This window comes from Erpetoichthys calabaricus, chromosome 17, assembly GCF_900747795.2.
Source record: "Erpetoichthys calabaricus chromosome 17, fErpCal1.3, whole genome shotgun sequence".
NCBI classification, from domain to species: domain Eukaryota; kingdom Metazoa; phylum Chordata; class Cladistia; order Polypteriformes; family Polypteridae; genus Erpetoichthys; species Erpetoichthys calabaricus.
The window spans coordinates 49,436,703-49,450,988 of NC_041410.2; the positions used below are offsets into that span (position 1 = coordinate 49,436,703).

The window sequence follows — 14,286 nt, forward strand, 5'->3', positions numbered from 1 at the left end:
CACTACTCTTTGTGCTTCAACAATGGCCATTAACACCCTTCATTAGCCTTTGAGTTTTACGACTGCTCGGTGAACTCTTCCATTATGGTAAGAATATTGTCACTGTTCAGCAAGATCCACCATTCTTCTAAGAGTTCTAATGCCAGGCATTGGGCTCCATTATTATGCAATGAGTTCCATCACTGATCAATAAGATCCTCCACTCGATTATGAGTTCTAATGCCAGTCATTGGGCTCCTCTGTGATACCATGAGTGGAATCATTGGTCAGTAAGTTCCTGATGTGCTCTTTGAGATTAACTACTGGCCAAAAATATGCTATAAGGGTTATTACTGATCAGTAAGATCCATCATTGGTCTGGGAGTTCTGATGCTAGTCAGTTAGATCTTCCATTATCACATGAGTGTTCACATTGGTCGGTAAAATGCTCCAATGCCCTGTCATCTTTCTTGATGAACTTTATCACTGGTCAGTATTTTCTTCATCTGTGTTCTGAGCTCTATCTGTTTTGGTATATTCATTTTAACTCAGCACCAGTCCAAGAGATCTACCCACAGTTGCTCTATGAGCTGTGATGCTATTAAATGAGCTCCTCCATTTTCTGTGAGTATGAACATAGGTCAGTAAAATCCTCCATTGTCCTATCAGCTTTTTATCATCTTTTTGCATTTTCCCACCACAGGAACTTTTTTGAGGAATCAGAGACTTTTTAGAAACTCAAGAACTTTTGTATCTTTTCCACCGCAGCAACTCGGGGTATTTATAGATTCTATTTGTTAGTTCCTGGTCCTACTCCAGGTTGTCATGATCTACAGAAGTCTCAAAAGCACTTTTCAAAAATTGCCCACTAGAGGGGAGAAAACACCATCAAAAAACCTGACTAGAATCCCAAAGGCCCAAGAGAAATCTCTCTATTATATAAAAAAAATCCTGAGACGAGATGAGAATTTTTTGAAGAGATTTTTTCAAGTCCCGGAAGACGAGACTTTGGCCATGAGATTTTTTCAAGTCACGCCCTCCTCTCAACCACATTCAACCACGCACACGGCCCTCTCACCTCTCATTCGTGTGAATGCTTTTGCCAGGCACAGTTCCTGCACTCTCAGCTCTTATACATTTTAACATTTTCCTCACTTTAAGTTCCCAATTAAAGAAGACATATTATGTCCAAATCTTATTGAAGAATTTCATCACGAAGGGTTATCAACAGAAGAAATGAGTACACAGGCAATCCTAGCACTGAGAAACGATGAAGTTGAATGTATTATCACCAAAAATGTTGTGATCGTGCGGAAGATGAAGACATCAACTTACAATATCCAAAAAAATATCTACAACCGTTAACACCATCCGGTCTCCCACCGCATGAATTACTGTATAAAGGATGTATCAAAGAAAAGTAATGTAGTACATCTTCTGCGGATAACATTAGACAACAAAGGAGATCTTGCTATGCCATTCATATTAAAACGTTAGCAGTTTCCTGTTAGAATATCTTTTGCAAAGACAATTAACAAATCACAGGGACAAACATTCCATCCATCCATCCATTATCCAACCCACTATATCCTAACTACAGGGTCACGGGGGTCTGCTGGAGCCAATCCCAGCCAACACAGGACGCAAGGCAGGAAACAAACCCCAGGCAGGGCGCCAGCCCACCGCAGGGTACACACACACCAAGCACACACTAGGGACAATTTAGGATCGCCAATGCACCTAATCTGCATGTCTTTGGACTGTGGTTAACTGAGGACTGAGGAAACCGGAGCGCCCGGAGGAAACCCACGTAGACACGGGGAGAACATGCAAACTCCACACAGGGAGGACCCGGGAGGCGAACCCAGTTCCCCAGGTCTCTCAACTGCGAGGCAGCAGTGCTACCCACTGTGCCACCGTGCCGCCGACAAACATTCGAAAAAGTCATTTTATTTTATAGAGAGAAAGAAATGAAATTCAATCACAGGCAGTTATACCTTGCGTTGTCACAATGAAAGTCCAAACGCAGAATCCAAATTCAATGCGATATTGACAAAAATTTAATTAAAAAAATTGTTTTTACTGAAGTTTTACAGTAAAAATATGAGTTTAAAAAGTTTTTGCGTGTTAATTTTAAAGCCAAACAGAATGAAATCGTATTACGCAACAAACACCTGTAATGCAACATGAAACATAATTTACTTTCAAATTATTATGATTTACTATTTTTATTATGGTCAATTACTCGTTGTAATGATAGATAGATAGATAGATAGATAGATAGATAGATAGATAGATAGATAGATAGATACTTTATTAATCCCAAGGGGAAATTCACATACTCCAGCAGCAGCATACTAATACAAAAACAATATTAAATTAAAGACTAATAAAAATGCAGGTAAAAACAGACAATAACTTTGAATAATTTTAACATTTACCCCCCCAGATGGAATTGAAGAGTCGCATAGTTTGGGGGAGGAACGATCTCCTCAGTCTGTCAGTGGAGCAGGACAGTGACAGCAGTCTGTCGCTGAAGCTGCTCCTCTGTCTGGAGATGATACTGTTCAGTGGATGCAGTGGATTCTCCATGATTGACAGGAGCCTGCTCAGCGCCCGTCGCTCTGCCACAGATGTTAAACTGTCCATCTCCGTGCCTACAATAGAGCCTGCTTTCCTCACCAGTTTGTCCAGGCGTGAGGTGTCTTTTTTCTTAATGCTGCCTCCCCAGCACACCATGGCATAGAAGAGGGCGCTTGGCCACAACCGTCTGATAGAACATCTGCAGCATCTTATTGCAGATGTTGAAAGACGCCAGTCTTCTAAGGAAGTATAGCCGGCTCTGTCCTCTCTTACACAGAGCATCAGTATTGGCAGTCCAGTCCAATTTATCATCCAGCTGCACTCCCAGGTATTTATAGGTCTGCACCTTCTGCACACAGTCACCTCTGATGATCACGGGGTCTATGAGGGGTCTGGGCCTCCTAAAATCCACCACCAGCTCCTTGGTTTTGCTGGTGTTCAGGTGTAGGTGGTTTGAGTCGCACCATTTAACAAAGTCCTTGATTAGGTCCCTATACTCCTCCTCCTGCCCACTCCTGATGCAGCCCACGATAGCAGTGTCGTCAGCGAACCTTTGCACGTGGCAGGACTCCGAGTTGTATTGGAAGTCCGATGTATATAGGCTGAACAGGACCGGAGAAAGTACAGTCCCCTGCGGCGCTCCTGTGTTGCTGACCTCAATATCAGACCTGCAGTTCTCGAGACGCACATACTGAGGTCTGTCTGTAAGATAGTCCATGAGTTCTATTATGAGTTCTATTATGAGTTCTATTATTAGTTCTATTATGCATATGTAACAATTTCCATGAAAATAACAATCTGTTTAAATTGTACCTCCGCATCCCCATACGTGAGTGACAGAACAGCAAAGAGGCTAGAGCATAGCACACGCCCGCGGGTTGGCAAGCGAGCAGGGGGCAAAGCCCCCTAGTCTTTATAAACTAATAGGTTTATTTTCACAACAGGCTGTGCAAGCACAAAGCTCCAAAGAGCACCAAGAATTGTCTGAAAAGGCAACAAAATTCAAAGTGAACAAAGTCCCACTACAGACTCCACAATGCATGGTCAAACACAGAGCAGTGGTTCCAAAAAATCAATAAACACAGTCCCAATTCAAAATCTAAAGGCGAGGTCAAAAACAGAGCAGGGTCAGGTCAGGTGGGAAGCATGCACTGGTATGGCACGTTGCTGCACCCATCACATGAAAAAACAGCTCAGGATCCTGGTTGGTAACACCCCAGGAAAACATGCCGTCCAGTCCCACCCTCCAAAAACGACCATCTATCTGCCGCAGCCAAATGATATGTGGGTGTCCCATTCGCCTGGTCCAGCCTTTCAGGCCCTCTGCGAGCCAGATCACTCTTGGGCAGTTGTGCCACATGGCCGTAGTGCTGTAACTGACGCTCCATCACAATGCAGGTAATGTGCCTCATTTGGGACTCTATGAGCAACTGCTCATTTGACACAAAGTCAAACTAGCGGTACCCAAGCATTCTCCGAAGAGAATCATTTGTCTTTGAATGTTTGGAAAAACAGAGCAGTGGTTCAAAAATCCCGAAAAATCAAGAAGCCATGGCAAAGGCACAGATACTCACAAAGCTCTCCAGTCCCTAGTGTATTCGAATGAACCGCAAGGAATCATAGAAGGTCCTCCCATAAACAGGGTGGAGGACCATTCCCTACAGTGATTGTCAGGTGGCCCCCACCTCTTGGGGAGTCACCCAAAAAGCACATGGCACATAACAAAGGCCATTCCACCATTACCAACCCACACATAGAAAAGCATATACTGTATAATAAATAAATTAAACATTAATACAAATAAATGGTATAAAATTAAACAAAACAAACAAGAGACATAACCTGAACACCAGCCAGGGGAACAATGCTGGCTGAACCATGACGCGGGGTGTGTAGTTTTTGCTCAACCAGGAAGAATTGCGGGTGGGGCTCGGGTGATGAAATGTGCTGATTGGTTGACCAGAAACACTGGAGCCATCTTACATATCTGTTAGTAGTTTGGAGTTTGAAGAGTTAAAATTGAAGATGGAGTACCGCACTCTTCGTAGTTGCCTCCCTAGTGCGCCGCATCATTACATTGCAATGAAAGTTTGCTATTGTCCCCCATGAACTCTCAAACACACTTCACACCACATCAGTCTTCACATATTTTGCATGAAGGCTGCAGTTCCTATTCTGCAGTGGGAACTCAACACACAAAAGTGGCGAGGGACCACAAGGGGCCATTAACCTACGTCATAGAGGAGCTCATAGGTTCCTGAAAACAAAGTTGCTGCAGTGGGTACTGTAAGTGCCAATGGTCATTGGTCAGTGTTACCTTCATCTGGGCTCTGCGCTCTATCTGTTTATAAACACTACTTTGTGCTACAGGTTTGACAGGGTTAGTGGCCGTTCCTTAAAGGACAAAATAGGGCCTTGAAATACCGGCTGTGGTCTACTGCAGACTGGAACAAAGTCTCCTCTTCACAGTATGCACTGGGATTTTGCTTTTTTCGACCTGCGCTGTTAAGCTGTGCTTGAAGCTGTTGTGCTGTGAGGCGCCTGTGATCACACAAGCTGGTGACCCTCAGAAACTTGTCTTCTGATTGGGTTGTGACTTTCAGTCCCCCAGATCACTTCCTATCCGAGTTTCTTCCAGTTTCCAATTGCCTTTGGATTGTGTAGGACACCACTGGACTCACTGACACTTTGATTTGGTTTTTTTTTTCCCAATTTCTCTAGTCTAAATGAAAGGCCTACACTTGGTGTTTTTTTGCCATTGTCACTAGAATATTGTCCAAGTAAGCACTTCAGAGGGTGTAGTAACACAGTCTGATCAACTCTGCTTTAAGACACACAGAGGGCTTTTAAGTAATCAACAGAAGTCGGGACACCTGTGCAAATTGTTTGCTTCAACTTGCAAGGCTTCATTTACTTTAATTGCTGCAGAACATCCGTTGGTTATAACCTATTAGCTGTTCCCTGATGAAGGCCCATTTGTAATATTCTGAAATTTCCTTTTTTATCAGGTTTTGCTAACCTAAAGTTTAAACTTAAACCTCTGGCAGTTTACTGTTTGCCTTTTCACCATTTTAGGTCATTCATTGCATTTCAGCTGATTAAAATTTGAAGAAAAACTGGGGTGTTCTAAAACCTTTGACCGGTAGTGTAAATATATTTTCTTTTTTAACCTGAAACCATTCCATGAGATCTTCAGTTAATCTGTGAGGGTCAATGAGTTCCTCCATTATTCCGTGAGTGCTATCATTGGTCAGTAATATCCTCCATTCCCCTGCCAGCTTTTTGATTATGTTTGTCATTGGTCAGAGTTTCCTATGCCTGGGTTCTGACCTCTGACTGTTTATATATATAAAAGTTTTACTGTCAAATAATGCAAAGAGTACGCGACACGTGTTTCGCCCTAATTCTGGGCTCATCAGGCGTACACACTCACTGCACTCCCTCTCAGGGAATCGAACCTTGGACGTCAGCGTTACCTGGTAGGTAACCACCCATACAATCAGACTGTGATTCAGACTACGAATGTCATGAATGTAATTACCCCGATCTACATGCTGTCATATAAACGAACCACACGCCGTGGCGCAAAGTAAGAGGCTTTGCCGCTGACATCCGAGGTTCGATTCCCCGAGAGGGGGTGCAGTGAGTGTGTACGCCTGATGAGCCCAGAATTAGAGTGAAACATGTGTCGCGTACTCTTTGCATTATTTGACAGTAAAACTTTGCAACATTCTATGATCTGCTTCTCGCAACTGAAAGAGGGCACCGTGGCAGATGTTTGCCGGCTTGCAGACCAACCACAAGCGTTACCTGGTAGGTAACCACCCATACAATCAGATTGTGATTCAGACTACGAATGCCATGAATATAATTATATATATATTGTGACAGATAGAGGCACTGTCGTTCCCTTGAACCCTCAGATTTGACTCCAGACACCTGGTAAAAGTCCAATAATAATATTTATTTGGACAAACACATGCACAAAGCACCCCCCTCTCCACAATACTCATACAATAATAATAAACTACGATAATTCACAATCCTCCACACTCCCAGACACTTAGCCACCCTACCACCCAGCTCAGCTTGCCGTCTGGGATTTCCCACAATCCTTTTATAGTCCTTGACCCGGAAGTGTTTCGCCCTCTCTGTCCATGTGACCTGGAACACTTCCGTGTCAGATAAAAATCTTTCTTTCTTCACCCCGGAAGCACATCGTTCCCCTTGTCCATGTGACTCAGACGTACTTCCGGGGCGTAAGGCAAATAGTCTTTATTCCTCCCTGCAGCGCCTTCTAGCGGGCCCCAAGGTATCCAACAGGGCTGGGGATAAAAACTACATTGTCCAGGATTCCCTGCTGGCATTTGGGGCACCTCCATGCTGCAGGGAGGGCTCCACCTGGTGGCCTGGGGGTATTGGCCGGGATGAAAAGCCGGCCACATATCACAATATATATAATATTTTAATCAGGCGCCAGTCCATGAAATGTTCGGCTAGTCTGGGAGCTGGCTTCTTCAGTAAGTAATGAGATGTTGCATCCGATGCTCTGTTTTTCCAAACTATTCTCTCCCATTCCATTTTTCTAACATGTACTTCTTCATGTCTCTTACAGTCCCCCTATGTGACACCAGTGCAAATGAGCATTGCACGCTCCTCAGATTTTTGCTTTATGATTTGCAACGGCATTCTGGATGACACAGCCTCAGACTTCCTGGCCTTCAAGCAACGCTTCTTCCTGTCCTGGGGAAGCATCTTGTCCTTTTTAGAGCACCTTTTAAAGCTCCTAAAGGATTATGCTGTTCCCATGGCAGTAGTTAACAGCCAAAAAGCTGCAGAACTGGCAGTTGCCTTGGAATTGGAGGGTCTGCCAACACTGGAGAGCCTGCTGTCTGTTTTGGAGAATGAGGAGTCTGTCCGGGATCTTGTACAACGGCCTGGTCAGCGCTACAAAGGTCAAAATGGCACCGAGATGGCAGCCATAAAGATTCAGTCTTGCTGGAGAAGGTTCAGAACTCGGGGCGACTATGTCAAGTATCGTCGGCAGAGGTGGGCAGCAGGTGTGATTGCCATCTCGTGGCTCCTCCATGCTCAGATGACGCGGATGAAGAAGGCCCTGAAGGAATCACGGAAGAGACACTTGGAGATGTTCCACACCAGGGCCAAGGTATGCAGAACTGGCAGCTGTTTCAAACAGGCCTGCCTACCTACACCACCGCCACCCAAACATCCAACATCACTGCCCCCGTCTTACCTGCAAGAGATTTAGCTCTTCATCAGCCTGTTCTCATCACCCCACCTCCTAAAAAGAAAACCACAAACCTGTCAGTAGAGGCGATAAAGAATAGCCTGAGCATTGTGTGTTTTCTGGAGCTGTCAGAAAATCAATTCTCCCATTGATACCAGGAGCTGCATAACCCCCCCAGTCCCTCCCGGCATTTTCAATTTGTTCCAACGTTGCCTCCTTCTCTTGTCATCCTGCCTATATGCAGGCGGCCTTTTAATTAGTGCTCACAACTTCATTTCTGTTTGCTTTCACTCCTCTTTTTTTTGTGCTTTAAACATTCATATTCCGTTAATTAAGCGAGCCTCCTCTAATCTCCCCCTGCCAGTGGCGTCATGTAGCCGCCTAATTGAATTAATTGGGGAAGATGTTCTAAGTATGTAATTAAATTAATTCATATAATTTATGCCTGGCTTGTTTCTCTTAGAGCAAGTAAAGGCAAGCTGATTTCTTTTTGCCGTTGACTTGATGAATCTTCCCGCGCTCCTGTCACTGATCAATGTTTGTCTTGATTTCTAGCATCTGGCGGCCAACTGGAATCACATCAGGACTTCCAGGAGGACTATCATCCACATCCCATCATTAGGTACCTCTGCTCTCCGCTCACAGATCCATCAGGCACCTCTATTAGCCGCCACATTAGGACTCCGTTATTGAGTTCAGGAAGGGCCCCTTGTCTTATTCAAATTGGTCTCGGCAGGAAAATCTTCTTGAGATGATGAGAGTAATAATACGGAGGGGCCTTCGCCTGAAACACCATTTCATTTAGAGATTAAGCAAATAAAAGTCATTACACGGGGCTGCTAGTGATTTGGTGTAATTCACTTTCATTTCTAGGAAATGGGCCAAAGAGATATATGCGTGTGCGTGTGTGTGTGTGTGTCGCAGAGAGAGTGTGTGAGCGGCTGGCTCGCTTTGCATGTCTGTGTGTGTGCGTGTGTGCACCTTCACTGCGCAGCTCAGTGTAGGTCATGGCCTGTTTCATTGCAAGCCCACCTCCATATCTGGACTTGTGTGTGTGGGTGCGTGGCTGTCCCAGAATCCATCTGCTCATCCCTTATTCTGTATTCCTTGGTGTGCTCGAGTTTCTGGTGTCCCTGTCTGTGCATGGGCATCTGTGGGGCTGCATGACAGTGTCACCCTGTGTATGCGTGGCTCTGTGTCTGTGACACACATACATGTTGTATTTTTGTGCATCTCTGTCTCTGCTCTGTGTGTGTGCGTGTGTGTGTGTGTGTGTGTACATGTGGGAGTGAGCACCTCTGTGTGTATGCCTGTTTGTGTGTCCTCTTTTGCTTTGTACGAGTCCATGATGCTTTGTGTGCAAGTGTGTGTGTTCGTGTGGACAAAAGGCACCTTTTCTTCCTTTTCCACCGTGGTGTGAGCACCGCTTTTAATCAGACGCACTCGCAGAACGATGAGCTACATTGTCTGAAATGATTTCCTTCTAATTACGAGCAGATGGGCGCTTTATTTGCACTTAGGGTGCCTTAGTGAGAGGGAACGCTGTGTGAGCAAGAATAATTAAGAAGTCGGGTAGAGCTGCTCTTTGTGCTTAAATAACCCGCACTTTCATGCTAATTAGCCCTAATGTAATTAAATCATCACTTTTATGAATTCCAAAGAGCCAAGCAAGGTGGTGACAGCACACAGCCGGACCACGACATGGCCAGAAAGGATTCTGCAGCCAGCTCTTCTCGGAGGAGGCCCTGGCCAGCTGTTCTGCAGCGCAGGCCCATCCAGAACGGAGCCGCTGGAGAGTCTTGAGGCCCGAGTCGGTTGTTCTAAGTCAGCTGAATGTTGCCAGTCCATATCCCCATGAAATTGGAATCCCAGCCAGCAGGTGGCACTGTGACACAAGCTGGCCTCTTGTCCAGCCTGCGCTGCCTCCTCTGATCAAAGGGTTGAAGTAATCGCTGTCTGACAGATGACCACCTGAGGACCACCCCCCCAACTTGCTTTCGACTGCATTGGTACCCGTAATTGTCTTTAAAAGGTTCCAAGCCTGGACACCCCATGCTAGCTTATTTTCCTTCTGCTCATTCCATCAGGGTTCTCTTTGCCGCAGCGGCTCTGCGTGACAGACCTTGACATCGAACAGAATCTCCAGATGGGACGCCTGTGTGATATCCAAGGTATGGACCCCGTGCTGAGCTCACATCTCCTGTGTGTTTCTTTGTCAATCTCTGCCTGTAAGAAAGATTGCTTTCTATACATTTCAGAATAATAAAGTTAATACAATTAAGGAAGGAGGCAGTGGCTTCCAACATTTACTCTAGCAAAATGGATAATAGAGATACTATTTCGAAAATTTGTCTTATTGAATTGAGGTGGGACTGTGACAGAATGACAAGTTGGCTTCTTTATGCCTTTTGGACACTGACATCTCTATTCTGGATGTGTTATGGGGCCATGAAGCGGAGGCCAGTCTGTAAATCCAGTGAAGGTTCAAGCACAGACTGGCCAGAGTAAATCTCACAAGCACAGAATGCCAATGAGTCCTTCTGCCCCCTGTGTGTTGCCGTGCCGGTTAAGTTAAAGAAACAAAAGAGCTGCTGTCCCAGCTGTCCAGTCTCTTATCCGTGTCCTTCTCCTTGAGTGTGTTAACAGATCCCGATGTTGATGTAATCTACGTGAGCCCAGTGCAACTGGGGGACGACTTGCTGCAGTATTACCACAGACTCCTGAGACTCACGTCAGATGTCTCGGATGAGAGGGTTAAGATCATCACTCCAGAAGCCATTGATCACTTCCGGGTGAGTTTTTGATTTAAGTTTGGATTTCTAGGTCAGTAACTCTTTGATGTGGTCACTGTCAGAGGTTTATACTAGCGTGACACGCCAACTCTTTCTGGGGCTATACTAAAGTGACCCATTGTCACACTTTGGGGGCTAAAGGGGATAGAAGCGCTGTCTCCATCTAAGGTTTAACTAGTGTGACACACTGTGGCTGCCTGAGGGACATACTAATGTGACACACTGATACACTCTGGGGCCTATATAAACATAACACACTGTCACTGTCTACAGTTTAACCTCATGTGACAACCTATGGTTTGTATGATGTCACTCCCAGAGGTCTATACTGGTGTAAACACTCTGTCACTCTCTGGGATGTCACACTTTGGGGTCTAAAGGGGTGTGACACACTATCTCAGTCTAAAGTTTAACTAGTGTAACACACTGCAGGGGTCTGTACCTGTGATACACACTGTCACACTCTGGAGCTGACAGCATGACACTCTGTCACATCTTGGAGGCTAAATGAGCATGAAACACAATCAATTTATGGGGTTTATAATAGTGTGGCACACAGTACCAACAATACAATAATTAATTTGTCAATTACGTTAATAAAGCGAAAGCGCTTTAAACAGAACGTGAGGCTACGTCGGCCATTCTTGTGCCAGTCTGATCACCACATGTTAGTTATTAGGTGGTGATGTAGTGACAGAGATGGCCTATTAAGAGAATGGAGGTGAGTAGGGGACCAGAATGAAGGAGGCCATGATGGACAATTTAGCCAGGACATCAGGGTATACTCTACTCTTTTCAAAACATACCCAAGGATCCTTTGTAAACTCAAAGTGTCAAGACTTTGGTTTTATGTCTCATCGGAAGGATGGTGCCAGTTTTTACAGTACAGTGTCCCCACCACTGCCCTGGGATCCACATTCAGACTACTTGGCAGGCGCCCCCTGCTGGCCTCACCAACACATCTTCCAGCAGCAACCCAAGCTTTTCCCAAATGGTCTCCCATCCAAGTAATGGCTGGGCCTGAACATGCGTAGCTTCAGGTGGATGACCCTTTCTGAAGTTCATATGGTATGGCTGCTGTCTGTGTCACAATGCCACTAACTTGGATCTAATTCAGAATAACACAATGTCACAGTAACACTCTTGAATGTTATGGATCTCTACCAGGTGTCATATATTGTAACAACCTTCAATCTAAAGCAGCATGTTACGCTGTCATGGTCTGAAGCTTATATGTGATGATTATCTATCTTGTGTGCCCCACTGTGCCTATCACCGTCTTAGGTCTGTGCTGTTGTGATAGTGTGAGGAATTTATACCATGTGACAAGACGTCAGAGTGAGGAATTTATACCATGTGACATGATGTCAGAGGATGGGGTCTAAACTGCATGGTGCAGCATCAGTTTCTGGGGTTGTGTCAAAATGTCGCTTTTCTGGCCTTTATATGAGTGTGATTGTCTGCATTAGTGTGATGCAGTGTCACTGCTGTCACCTCTGTCTGATGTTCCCTTCCAGTCAAACTTGTCAGTATCACATTAGTGTCCAGTAGGGAGCGCTAGCTCTTCGGATAGACCTGATTCAAAGCTGAAAACTGCACTGTGGAAAGGTTATTCCACTTACAGTGCAACCTCAGTGCCACCATAACCACATCAACAACACAAATCGATCACAACACAAATATTACATTTATACTTAGCTTGTATAAAGAATCTTTCAGCATTCAAATCCACAGTCAGGGAGATCCAAGATAAAAGTCAACAGAGATGAATGTGGCACTCAGCTGAGTTGCCCTTGGAGCTCCTGATGTAGTCCTCCCCAGATGTTTTAGGAGTGTGCAGAGTTTTGAAGTGTGAACAGTTACAGAGGGCAGCAATTCTAAAGTCCCAGGGATGTCTGGGATCCAGTGGTCGTGGGGTCTCACCTGCTGGGGAATGGTAACACTTTTTGTCATTTTAGCATAATGTTGTTTCGATACAATAAACCAATCAGCATCTTACTAGGAATTTTGCCCCTCCTCTTCTAGAAGTCTGTGTAAAACTTAAGAAACTTTCTCTGCCTTTCTCCTAGCAGAGCCCAAGAAATGCTTTCTCATGCAGCTTAAGAATGAAAACAAAGGCATAACTAAATGAAAAAGTGAGCACTGTAACATAGTCATGATGATATTCATAATTAATAATAATAATATATATATATATATATACATACATATATATATATATATATATTAATGGCATTCATAGTCTGAATCACAATCTGATTGTATGGGTGGTTACCTACCTTGTAATGCTTGTGGTTGGTCAGCAATTCGGCTACCATCCGCCACGGTGCTCTCTTTCAGTTGCAAGAAGCAGATCATAGAATGGTTGAAATAGTTTTACTGTCAAATAATACAAAGAGTACGCGACACGTGTTTCGCCCTAATTCTGGGCTCATCAGGTGTACACACTCACTGCACTCCCTCTCGGGAATCGAACCTTGGATGTCAGCGCTAGAGGCGATACCCCTAACGTTGTGCCACGGCGTGTGGTTCGTTCATTTGACAGCATGTAGATCGGGGTAATTGCATTCATGGCATTCGTAGTCTGAATCACATGATTGTATGGGTGGGTAAAACTATTTCAACCATACTCTATGACATTACTCTATATATATATATAAAATCCTAAGCCTAAAAGTGTAACGTTTTTATGTGTCATTTTTTGTCACGCTTTAAATCGGGCTTATTTTAAAACCTACATATATTTGTTTGGTATCATTCTTTTCAGAATTTATCGAACTTTAATGTGATGTTGTTAGATTTTCAGATTCTTATTCTGTTAGTAAATTATAAACTAAAATATCAAGAAAGTCGTGGTTTTAATGAGATCGTCTGATGTTGAACACGCAAACTGACTATTAGACGTCAGCAACAGCATTATCAAGACTTTAGAAATTTCAGATAGTTGGAAAGCTTCAAACATAGATATTTACAATGAATCTATTTCATCCAAGGTGCAACCGAAGCGGCCTACCAGGGCCTACCAGGCTGCAACTAGGGGTTGGTCACCGAAGGCGCCAGGGGGGCTTGTCCCCCCTAGTATATACATATATATACTGTGACAGATGGCTGGGGCCCATGCCTGGCCGGGACGCCCCTGCAGCATATGTACCAGGGGAGCAAGCATGGGAAATACAACATCTTCCCCTGGACGCTAGATGGCAGCTTCCCTGGGTTGCAGCGGTGCCTCAGACTCCCCCAGGGCTTCATGGGGGTTGGAGTTTTGTGCAGCCCTGTTGGGTTCCGCAGGCGCCGCCAGGGGGTGCTGCAGCAGGAGCTGCTGGACCCTTCTGGGCACTAGTTTCGCCACACCCGGAATTACCACCCGGTTATCAGCAATCAAGCTCTTGGAGCACTTCTGGGTACCCAATAAAAGGGGCCACCAACCACCACTCAGCGGCCAGAGTTGGGTGGAGGAGGACGAGGTTTCCTGGGAGGAGTGGTGGTGCCAGAGAGAAGAGTGATTTGCTTGTGGTGTGTTGGTCTTTTGGGACTGTGTTGTGGCTGGGGGACACGGGGAAGACGTGCCCTCCAGCTGAAGAAAATAAGTGGTTTTTTTTTATACGTGCCTCCGTGTCCATCTGTGTCGGGTCAGGCGCCTTTTGTTACAATATATGTATATACATATATATATTGTGCAAAGCA

At 44.9% G+C, this 14,286-nt stretch overlaps 1 protein-coding gene across 2 annotated transcripts in view; it reads left to right on the top strand.

Moving 5' to 3' along the window:
• Window positions 1–14,286, top strand: part of iqch (IQ motif containing H) — a 102,108-nt gene that overhangs the window by 46,277 nt on the left and 41,545 nt on the right. For both annotated transcript variants that reach the window (XM_028823450.2, XM_051920314.1), the window contains exons 9-12: window positions 7,178–7,729; window positions 8,366–8,432; window positions 9,898–9,981; window positions 10,457–10,602. In XM_028823450.2, coding sequence (XP_028679283.2) covers window positions 7,178–7,729; window positions 8,366–8,432; window positions 9,898–9,981; window positions 10,457–10,602 — 849 coding nt within the window. The remainder of the gene's footprint in view (window positions 1–7,177; window positions 7,730–8,365; window positions 8,433–9,897; window positions 9,982–10,456; window positions 10,603–14,286) is intronic.